At 34.5% G+C, this 12126-nt stretch overlaps 1 protein-coding gene across 1 annotated transcript; it reads left to right on the plus strand.

The window, feature by feature from the left end:
- The first annotated feature begins 1880 nt into the window (after positions 1 to 1880).
- LOC143562378 (MADS-box transcription factor 23-like) lies at positions 1881 to 11214 on the plus strand. The gene is made up of 4 exons (XM_077050199.1): positions 1881 to 2355; positions 10486 to 10564; positions 10840 to 10901; positions 11109 to 11214. Exons 1-4 carry the CDS (start codon positions 2075 to 2077, stop codon positions 11212 to 11214), a joined length of 528 nt encoding a protein of 175 aa, XP_076906314.1. The 5' UTR covers positions 1881 to 2074.
- Positions 11215 to 12126: the final 912 nt, after the last annotated feature.

A 12126-nucleotide genomic window follows, 5' to 3' on the forward strand; every position in this document is an offset into this window, starting at 1 on the left:
AAAGGCTTAAAACTGTAGGTTGAGGATATACTCGATACCTCCAAAATAACAAAAGAAAACGTAACAAAGATTATAAAAGAAAGAAATGTGATTATAATATGATTCTTTGTTATAACTGTAATTAAAGTTTATTATTATTCTTAAATAATAAAGAAAAGAAATGTATAAGTTTTTTGAAGAAGAAGAAACGTAGTGTTTAAGAAAAGTAAATAAGTGAAACTAAAGGTTTAACTTATAAAAGAAAGAAATAATATTTTTAAACTAAAGGTTTAAAATAAAGAAAAGATGCTTTGAACTAAATGTTCATAAAAAGAAAATATAATCGAGGTAAAAATTATAAAAAGAGACTTAAGGTCTTAAGCCAGATTAAAGATCCGGTACTAATAAAAGGCTATGCTTGTAGATAGCAAAGAAAGGAAAAGACCGATCAGTGTATTGAAGCTGATCCATTGAAAAGGTGAATATGCCCAACTTATTAAACTTGTATTAATCGAGTCAATTAAATAAATGATTACATGAGATTACGTATGTCTAAAACATTATAAACAAAAGTAATCGATAGCTCTCAAGTTGTCGTGTACGTTTGTTTGGATCCTTACATATGTGGTAAAAAGTAGGTGGCACACCGCGCCACACCTGGTCATGAGCATCCGCCACGATGGGCCGGACCTAAGTTACGTCCGAGTGGGGATGATCATGTGTATACGGATGGCACCTAAGTAATGTCGAACGCTGCGGTGTTTGCTTGTGTGTCTTGTGTGAAGTTGAATTTATAATTGTGTTTTGTTTTTAAGACTTGATTATTCTTAAGCCACGATGGGCCGGACCTATATGTCTCAAGGGGTAATCTGTAAAATAAAATATTTTATGCGTCAGCTTATTCACCAGCATGTGTTGCTGACGTATTTTCTAAAAATTTTTGTAGATAATCAAGAATAGGAGCTTGGAATGCTCGAAGTGCTTTGTTATCCAATGGCTCGGATAAAACTTGTTTTTTTAAAAAAAACTTTTAAATATGTAATAATAAGTAAACACATCTTTTGTAGCATTGACAAGTATTTTAAATCTCGTCTTATATAAATTTAATGTAATTATTATTTTTCGTTGCAAACCTCTGATTTTCAATAAATTACAATTGATGTACCAACATGTGTGTCATACGCCTAGGCCGTGGTCTGGGGTGTGACAATCTAGTTCATATACAGAACTTGTTAACTTCATATAATATATTTCTTGATCTTTTAATTCCTATGTTTTATGCATTTACAAGCCCGTCATGGAATTCCTTCTATGTTTATCAACCATGTATGTGAATGCATTTTCAAGAGTTTTGTCACATAAACTTTATCATTTTCAATATCATGTTCAAAGAATTTGTTAATAGTTGTTTATTTTCAATCCAAATTCTAACATTCTTGTACGTACTTTATCACAATCATTATATGCTTATTGGCGGTATATGAGAATTACACCCTTAAAATATTTACCTTTTAAGCACTAAAATGACTTAGTAAACTAATCAAGAGTTCTAGTTATATTTAATTCTCAACAATTACAACAAATATAATGTATTTGGATTTGAATTTGTATATTGCAATCATATCATAGTCAAGAACTTAGTATATAGGTTTGTGGATGTTTTCTTTTGAAAGAAAAAAATGTGTTTAAATGAAGTTAGGAATTTGATGTGGTGACTGATGTGGGGTTTGTAAACATTGTGCGTTGGAGACGATCTAAGAATTCGAACTTGTGCTTGACTAGAAAATCTTATAACCTAAGCAATAATCATAATCATATATGATAAATGAATGAATTATGAACGTGTATTAAATTATGGGTTAACTCAACGTTTATTTACAATTTACAATATATATGCTTCATTAGAATACCTACCTAGTACCAAATAAAATAAAAAGGTATACTACTATAGTACTATCCACGGCTATGGGAACATATACACATATGGGTTAACCACGTAGGATCTAATTACACCCTGGATGGCACCAAATTAAATAATAACCCATTATATACCTAAGACACTCCTTAATCTTTCTTCCCACTTGAGTATATATTAATGTTTTCTTTGCCCTATAACCTAAACATTTACACCTTTATTTTACTTCATCAATATCTCAGTCTATTTCTCTGTGAGAATCAAGAAACCCTAGAGATGGGAAGATCAGGAAAGATTGCTATCAGAAGGATTGAGGACACAAGCAGTAGGCAGGTGACATTCTCCAAGAGAAGAAATGGGTTGTTGAAGAAAGCAAAAGAGATTTCCATTTTATGTGATGCTCAAGTTGGAGTCATCATATTCTCCACCACCGGCAAGCTCTCTGAATTCTCCACCACCAGGTACTTTGATCTTATTATTTGAAGAACAAATATTTTTATGAATCTATCTAGGTATACTACTTTAGGTCATAGTGTTTCAATCGATTGAACTTGGTATTTGGTTAATATAGATCTTTAATTGCCACTTACGAGATTAAGAAGTCTATATATATGCTAACGGTGTGAATTTTCTATCTTCAATTTAATTTCTATACTAAAAATATATTCTTGTGTTCTCACTAAATGTACTATTACTTTAGGTTCCCATCCATGACAAGAGGAAGTGTTTATATTTCTCTTTATCAAAAAATTGCAGAACCTTATTATTGAGTATGTAAATTAACGTACTGAGTATGCTCAAATAGTTATGAGGAAAAAAAATCATTTGATAGTGACTATAAAGCCTCTTGCTAAAAGTTATTCAAAGTTTTTATATTCATGTAGATAAATTATTGGTCAATCCATACACAAGAAGCCTATGTGGCTTTTAGGTTATTATATGTATACTTTAATTGTAGGAACATGGCCTAACTTAAATATATAATTCCATTTAGAGTCATCTAAAATTGAAAAAAAAGTAACAATTACCAAAAAAAATTCAAATGTGTCTGTTTTAACATTTAGATTCCTAGTTTTAACATGGTTTGAGAATTTAATGGATATTTTTAGGTGAAGTAGGACCAAATGTGTCTGTTTCTTATGACCTGAACGTAGATGAAAGTAACGCAAAGTATACCTAAAATCCTCGTGATATATACTTTTTGCATAGCCTCTAATTAAATAACATTATTATATTAGTTATACTAATACTAATTTGCTATCCTCTTAATAGGATAAAGAAAACTACTCAGTAAAGAAATTTGATAATAATATATATTGATAATCTGTATTAATGCACCAAGGTATATACTGGCCTTCGCCAATTGACTAATATAAAGCAAATGGTTATTAAATATGAACTGATATTTTTTCATGTCTTTTTTCCATTCTTTCACATTTTCTGCTTCCTCTGTTATATTTGGTACTTAATATAAGAACTTAATTAACTTAATTTAAATGATTGGACGGACTCATCATACTTACTTACGTATCCGAAGATACATACTCATACTTAACTAGTTACTCTTCTGTTCTGCATACATACTTACTACTATCACTTACCTAAGTACACTGAGAGTATGTTCATAGTCCACCGTCTATACCTATACTCAAGGTCGTGAACACGAAAAAGGTCCGCAGTCCTTACCTATGCTCACCTTTTATGGTACGTGTAAGGTCCGCAGTCCTTCCCTATACCATCCTACATTAACAACACGTACAAGGTCCACAGTCCCTCCCTATGTTGCAACCTAATTCATAGCACGTACGAGGTCCACAGTCCTCCCCTATGCTACCACAATACAATTACAACACGTATAAGGTCCACAGTCCTTTCCTATGCTGACTCCTATCTAAATTACGTATAAGGTCCACAGTCCTTAACTACGTTCTCATCTATCATCTATATCACGTATAAGGCCCACAGTCCTTAACTACGCCATCACATGCCAAGTCTAAGCCCAACGGAAGTTAGAGGGATTTGCCATCCTAACTTACTGCGTCAGACGTAGAACTCACATACCATTCCTGTACCTGCATACACTTACTTCGCATATACAATAATTACATCATATCGTAAGAACACTCTAGGCGTTCTTCACATCATTCATTTAACAATCATACTCCTTGTCAGTACGTGCAATATCCGAAGATCGTTCACGCCCCGGCAAGCATTCGTTCATAACGATCATACATCATCCATATATAACATTCATATCTTTATTTGCAACCTAACAGTACGCGCAATATCCAAAGATCGTTCACGTACCAACAAGCAATCATTCATATCTATCACATATATCACATATGGCATACACTTATCACTTAGGATAAATGTATTAACAAACACATCGAGTATGCACACAGCCCCGATAACATAACAAGGAATGAGGCTTGAAACTCACATGAATGCGGTTACGTTCACCGTTAATCGTAATCCGTTTCTTGAGTTGTGCACGGCTAGCTATATAATATTTACATGTATCAATTAACTATTACTACTCATAACGTATTTCTATCTTTATATAACCCACAACGAACGGGGGTCCGGGGGCAGCGCCCCTGGCAGCGGGGTTCTAGGGGCGGCAGCCCCTAGCGGGGTCCAAGGGGCAGAGCCCCTGGCTGGGGTTAAGCTGCCTTAACACATTAACTGTCTTAACACATTTTCCATTAACATTTTAATTTATTCCCTAAGTTGGGCTTATTTGTTAAGTTTAAGATAATGGGCTCAGCATCCAGTGGACTTAGCTAAATCTGGCCCATCTGTTCATTAAGTAACTGGGCCTAACTGGCCAGGCCCAAAGTCCACCTCGAGTCACTAACTGGCCGAGAACTTAAGGACTAAGAACTCAGCCAAGAACTCGTGACCGAGAACACTTGGGACCGAGATCATTGACCGAAATCATCAACTTTGACCGAGAACTCGTATGTTGACCGAGAACTCTCATGGCCGAGAACCCCCTTGATCGAGAACTCTCGTTGACCGAGATCTCCTAATGACCAGGTTCTCATGTTGACCGAAAACTCATGTATGATGTTTTTAACTCGGATTTCCTAGCCATGCACCCAGTCCAGGCTCGAGAAATGATTAATCAGTCTAAAAATCACATTTTTAACTTCCTATTTCCAGTTTCCTTAACCATTTTACACCTGTTAACATCCCATTATCAAGATCTAGTCCATTTCTAGCATAAAGCTTGGATCTTTACACTTTTAACACGTTTTAGGCTAGATCTAGGGTTTCCTTCATGAACCGTATCTAGCCATGAGTATATTACGTCTATTTTAATCATCAAGTTGTTAATTTATGTTTTATCTAGATCCGATCTAGTCTACGTTCAAGTTTCATGGCTATCCGTTCATAAAAACGTAAGTTTTAAGATCAAGGACATACCTTTATACGGCAAATAGGCTACGGCTTGACTTGTTTATCAACCTTTATCTTTTATCTAGCTTGTGTAATCAATATCTATTGGTATTCGGCTTGGATTTGGTCTTGGATCTCTCTTTTTCTCTCTCGGCCGTAAATAGGGAAGGGTTTGTGTGTGTTATGGACGTGTAGAGAGAATAAGATGGATAAGATGGATGGAAATGGAAAGATTTAGGGTTTAAGGGGTATTTATACCCCCTTAAGCCCATGGACCTAAGGTCCATCTTTCCTTTTTAGTCCATGATTAATTCTCTTATTAGCCTACATCTCTTTCCCTCTTATATTATTTTATAAAATATTATTATTTGAAATTCGGGATGTTACAGATTATCATATTGTACTTTCACATGTATTTTAGTTTCATTGCATAGATTAAGCATCATCACTTGAACATCGTCTTTCAGGATTAACCTATGACATGACAATATTAGATTTTGAAGCCATTAAGAACTAATATTTTCTTGTAATGTATTGTTTTATGTCTGATATATATCATCTGAATAATGGTAATATTTTTTTATCTCTTGGAAACATGGATTGCAAATATTTGCTAATTTCTTGAATGAACTCACTTTTTTGTGCAAGTATAACTCGTTCACTAAATAAATCTATATTTTTGAAATCTTTAATAATATAAGGAAATACAAAATCAATTTATTATCTGATTAACAGTGTGTTAATGTTTAACATTTGTATTTCTAAGGTAAAAAGTTGTTTTATCCTCCTGAAAACCAAAACATGCATGTAGTCTAGTGTTTTATATATTTTTGTGGATTTTTTAGATGATGAACTTAACATAAATGATGGGTTGATTAAATTTTCAATTATAAAAAGTTGTAAATGTCTCTATTTTTAAACCAACCCGTGGACCGAAACTCATTCGAATCATAACTGTTTTAACCTGAATCATGCTTGATACTTTAACCGGTAAAAAAAACCCGCTCATTTAAATTAACATATACATTAACAATACATCAATAGTGAATTTGTCTTTTAAGGGTTTGAAAGAAAAAACTTGCAATTTAGTATTTATCATATATATTTAATAGTATAAGTTAAAATTTATTGAAATTAAATTTTATATTAATCTTGTCTCTTTATCCAATAATATAATATAAAACAAAATAATATATTTATGGTGGTATTAAATTTTTAAATCAAGAAATAATTATTAAAAAGAGAAAATGAAATATTAAAAAGAAAAACAATGAAATAAAAAATTATTAATAAGAAAGAGAAATGTATTTAATATAAGAGAGATGAGGGAAAATTTTATAAGGATCACCATGGAGATGACATGTGACATTTAGAAACCTTTATTTATTATATAGTATAGATTGTGTTCAGTTTGTAAATTGTAATAGATCAAGCTTGGTAACTACCAAGTTGATGTGTTGATCTATATGGGGTGTTTGAAGCGACACAACCCTAAACGAACATAATGGTTCATGATGTATAATAGGGCGACGATGTCAAGAACAACGTATCAGATTCACATTGTATCATAATCAACATTATAATCAAAGTTTTTGCTGATTCAATTCTCTAATTCTCCACTTCTTTTAATTGTTGTTGTGTGTTTCTTCAAGAGAGATTCTAGGCAACAAATGGTATTAGAGCATTAGGCTCTTTAAAAAGTCAAACAAGAATATCGTAACAACAAAATAGGTTGTTGTAGGAGACGGTTACCGAAGATTAGTAGCGATTTACATGAAGTACAAAGGCAGAAGAACAATTGATAGCGGTAGTGGCTAGTTTGCATTTAGTGATCATAGAACCGAGAAAGAAAAGAACAAGGGATGCGATTTTGGTTGAAGGCCAAAAACAAGGAAAGATTGTTGGTGTTTAAACCGAAAACGAGGAACACGATAACGGGTCATGATTAGATCGAATAAACTAGTAGAGCTTGTTGGGAGTTTAAATAGAGAAGGAGATAAAGGGGCTAGTTTGGTTTGTTTGAATAAAGTCAGTTCATATAACGTTGTTTCAAGAGGAAATTGATACAAGGCTGAAAAAGGTGTAAGGCCAAAAATTGTGAATTGCAATATCAAATTACGAAACCCGTTATATATTTAGGGTCAAGTTAATAATCATGTCGTCGAGAAAACCAGACACAAAACGAGGTCTTCGACACGCGTGTTTGGCTTCAATAGGATAAGGCTTCTAGAAGATATGGTGTTAGGCTATAAATAGGAGTTTTATGTATTATTGTATGTGTGTTTTCTCATGGTGTAGCTCACCCACCCAAGCGGAGGTCACCTTGGGTGGGAACGGTTCGTTTATTAATATATCTCTTTAACTGACAACGAGATTGTTTCTTTATTTTATCTTTATATTATTTATGTTCTGTCGTGTGATTTACCGCATCCGTCTCAAACGTTTATCAAATGCAAAATCCGTTCGCGCGTTAGATTCAGTCGTTTGGGAGCTACAAAAGGATTTCTCAGTTTAGTTGATAAAGACAATTTCAGGTGTCCAAACTAATTTTTTGAATCTTTTTTTTAGATTTTGTATAGTAGTTAAGATATCTATACGGTTCTTGTAAACTCTAGCCAATCAAAGTGAAAGTTCTACGTGAAGAAAGTATGCCAGAATATTTGGAAGGTACATACACAAACAACGCACTTGTTACACACAAACAATAGGATCATTATCCTATTAACAATGTTCTATACTGAAATCAACAAATTATACGGTTTGGGCATTCAAATAAAGATCATTTCTTGAGGTGAATGGTTTTTGGGAAATGATGGAACCTACTACAGAAACACAACGATTGCGAACCTAGATGTAATATTGCAAGCGGCAAGCTGCAACATGGCAAAAGAAGTACGGGAAACGTTGAAGAAACGACACATCGGTGCCGAAAGGGCGCGGAAGGCTCGTTTGCAATCATTGATGATAGAATTTCAACTGAAGCAAATGAAGGAAGATGAGACGACATACGCCTTCACGAAGAAAACTAATACCTATGTCACTAAAGCGAGTGAATTGGGAAAGTCTTTGGATCAACCATTTCTTGTACGGAAACTTCTAGATTTTGTACCTACTCAGTTTGTCCAGGTTGTTGCATCTATAACACAACGCACCAACTTGGATGATGTGACAATAAACGAAGATTTTTGAAAACTAAAGGCATACGAGGAATAGAAAACCTCAAGAAAGGGAGGCCTTGAGATAGTCAAGATAGGTTCTCACGCCAAGTAAACAACTTAGGACATGACAGGTGATTTTAAAATCGTGAGAGAGAAAGGCTTAGGTGCTGTTTGTTTTTGCAGACATAAACTGTCTGCAAGCTGATTTCATCTGTTTTCATGTCTGCAACTGAAGATGTGGTCTGAAGATCTGCAAGCTGAAAATATAAGACTGTTTGTTTTTATAAGCTGATACTGTCTGCATAACTGTCAAACTTATCTCACAAGATAGAAGTCATTTATTCAAGTTACATAGAAAATATAATAATAAAATTGTGGCGGCGGACGGTGGGTAGTGGCGATGGATGGTGGTGGTGGACAGTGGGTGGTGGTAATGGACGGTTTTGGTGGGTGGTGGACGGTGGTAGTTGACGGTGATGGCGTCCGACAGTGGGTGGTGGTGGTGATGAACGGTTGTGGTAGGTGGTGGACGGTGGTGATTGGTGGTGGCTGTGATGGATGGTGGTGGTGGTGGTGGTGGCGGACGATGGGTAGTGGTGGTGGATGCTGGTAGTGGCGGCGGACGGTGGGTAGTGGCGGTGGATGGTGGTGGACGGTGGCAGTGGGGGATGGTGGTGGTGGCGTACGGTGGGTGGTGGTGGCGGACGGTGGTGGGAGGAGTGGATGAGAGGGTGGCTTCAAAGGGATAAGAGTATGATTTTTTTGCGAAGATGTTTTAAGCAAGATTTCTTTGCTTTTCTTTTAAGATGAAAGAAGATAACTTAAGATCTGTTTTAAGAAAAAAAACAAACAGTCTTCAAGGGTAATGTCTGCGCGCGTGCAGACATTAACTCCCTTGAAGATGTTTGAAGAAAAAACAAACACCCCCTTAATCTATCACAAGAAAATTGACATAAGGAAATGTTTACAGAAGAAGGTGAAAAAGAAGAAAGTCATTCCCAAGAAGAAAGAAAAGGAAATATGTCACGCAATAGGTTCATAAACATTAATGGTAGCTATGGTAGAAGAAGGAAATACCCAAGAGACCCAAAGCATATTTGAAAGAGATTTGAGTGATATAAAGTGTTACAATTGTCACAAGTTTGGACACGTGAACTAATTGTACGTCCTGGTGAAGAACGAGCACAAGAAGAATCTAAATTTGTGAAATAAGACAAGGAACCGACACTCTTAATGGTAATTACCATAGATAAAGAAGATAATGAGGAGTTGGCAAAAGTGATATACTTGGTGAATGTTGCAAGAAGAGAAATTGTATAGTTGAAGTTAAAGATAGCACAATAATAAAAGAAAAAAACATGAGATTTTTATAGATCTGAAGCATCAAGAAAAAGAACTTTCTATTATAGGTGTACAAGAAGAAAATGGATGCAAGGATTATGAAGGCATGGCGTCCGAGATTATATTACTAACAAGTTGCAGAAAAAGAGAAATAGAAGTGATTCATGTTACCTCACTCGGATGCGGACCATTCAAGACTCAAGAAGATGGAATGACACAAGTGGAAGAAAGTTGCGAAGAATTGAATACGATGATACTCATGGCATATATGAGTTCATGTGTGACATCATGAATACACATTAAAATAGATTTATGGTTACACAAATAAAAAGTGAGCTCGGTTCTGCTCCCACTGGACTTCCTTTATTCATGTGTGCGTGTAACCCGCACCTCCGAACTGATCATAACGAAGCTAATTCAGACTTCTCTTTGATGTTAAGTTAATCTCCGTTACCTAAATGAATTGATAACACTAAAATTACAACAAAATGATTAGGTTTCTTGTTCTGCGATTTATTAGATTATATTAGCAAATTATATTAACGTACAACTGTATATATATATTTTTGTTTATTAATAGTATTTCATTGTGGTTTGATAAAATCGATCTTTGATCATAAGATTGTTCCTCACATGCATGCTTTTTGGCTTTGCTGATTAAAGAGGTTTGATTATCTGGTAATTCAGCATGAATTCAGTGATCCAACGCTATAATAGAACAAAAGATGGAAGCAATCAGCTGTTGACTTCTATGTCAGAAGTTAAGGTACAACTACCCTCATTCTCCATCTTAATGGTCGTTCCAATTTACTATTTTTAAGATATAAATCAACGTCAATTCGTCAAGTATACGTCAATTATGAATTGAACACATGATGCAAAAGAAAAATGGCCTAAAACAATCTAGTATTTTACAAACTTTTGATGTTAATTAAAGAAACTTCAGCATCTGTTATGTTGATACCGTGATTATAATCTTGTGGTAACTAAATACTGAATAGTTATTTTGTGCATCTCATATAATTTGCATGCAATTGCTAGTTTTGGCAAATGGAAGCAACGGCGCTAAGGCAACAGTTAGAGACCTTGCAAGAGACTCATCGGTATGTATGTTTATACTCATTTTTTAAAGCTAGCTTTCATTGGATCGGAGCTGTAATCTATCTAAATTAATCCCAATATTGAGCTGGTATATATGTTGTTACTCATGATCATAGTTTATCAATGACTAAAGAGCTTAGCAATATGATTCATCTTAATTCAGTTTTCAATACTTTAAATGAAAATGCTAGCTTCATGCTTAATATTAGGCAGGTGATGGGAATAGAAGTCAGCAACATGGGTGTTGAAGACCTGCAAAAACTAGAGAACCAGTTGGAAACGAGCCTACAATGTATTCGTTTGAAGAAGGTATAATTAAAGAGTGCTTTGCCTTTTGATTACTTAAGAACAATTAAAATAAATGTGTATGTTGTTCGGGTTGCTTTTAATTTTGCATGAACTTAATTAACACTGAAACTAGGATTGTTCACATCCAAATTTTTCATAAAACTGAAAGAATATAACAACCAAGGTTCAAAGTTTCACCGATATAAGAACACATAGAAACTGCAAAAAGTAGGGTTTTATTGTGATTATCTGTGGTAATCATAAGAAACTAGGGTTTGAAATTTTAAATTGCCTTTCCGGTGTTAGTGTTATTGTGCATGAAGACTGAAAACACATAAATAGGGTTTAGAACTGACTTCTCTCTGTTTTATTTTCATACATGTAAAAACAATTTACAATATTATAGGTGGGTTAAAATTCCTGTTCGGTTTGTTTGCTTTATATAAATTAATTGAAGGGTGAACTACAACTAATATTTTAATGGAAATTTGAATTTAAATAATCACAATTGTTGACTGTTGGCAAATAATAGTTCTAACTAACGAAATGTTTGCTGGCGATCTCATCTTTTAAGATATTTCTACTAACGGACCTTGACTAATAGAATCCCACTGTTAGTCATCGGTCATTGAGCATCCTTAGGGTGTAATGCATGCACTCCCCCTTTGTACGATTAGTCGTTTCTACTTTTAACCGGTGTAAAACAATACCATTTAAATGGGAACCTACCGTAGGTGTTACCAAGTAAACAGTCATCTAGCCCATGTGATATCGTGAATCGCAAAACCCCTGGTAAACGGGTGTTTAGCCTTGTTAATGATAGGGGTGTTTTGATGAGTAGACTCAAGTTTTTCATTTCTGGATTAGTCTTGTCGTATTGTTTCTTTCCTTACATTTAGCTAACTGTTGGTTTAAATTTTTGGTTGAGGTTTAAAATCC

Source organism: Bidens hawaiensis, unplaced genomic scaffold (genome assembly GCF_021521415.1).
Source record: "Bidens hawaiensis isolate Kalapana, Puna unplaced genomic scaffold, B.hawaiensis_p1.1 tig00020951_1, whole genome shotgun sequence".
NCBI classification, from domain to species: Eukaryota; Viridiplantae; Streptophyta; class Magnoliopsida; order Asterales; family Asteraceae; genus Bidens; species Bidens hawaiensis.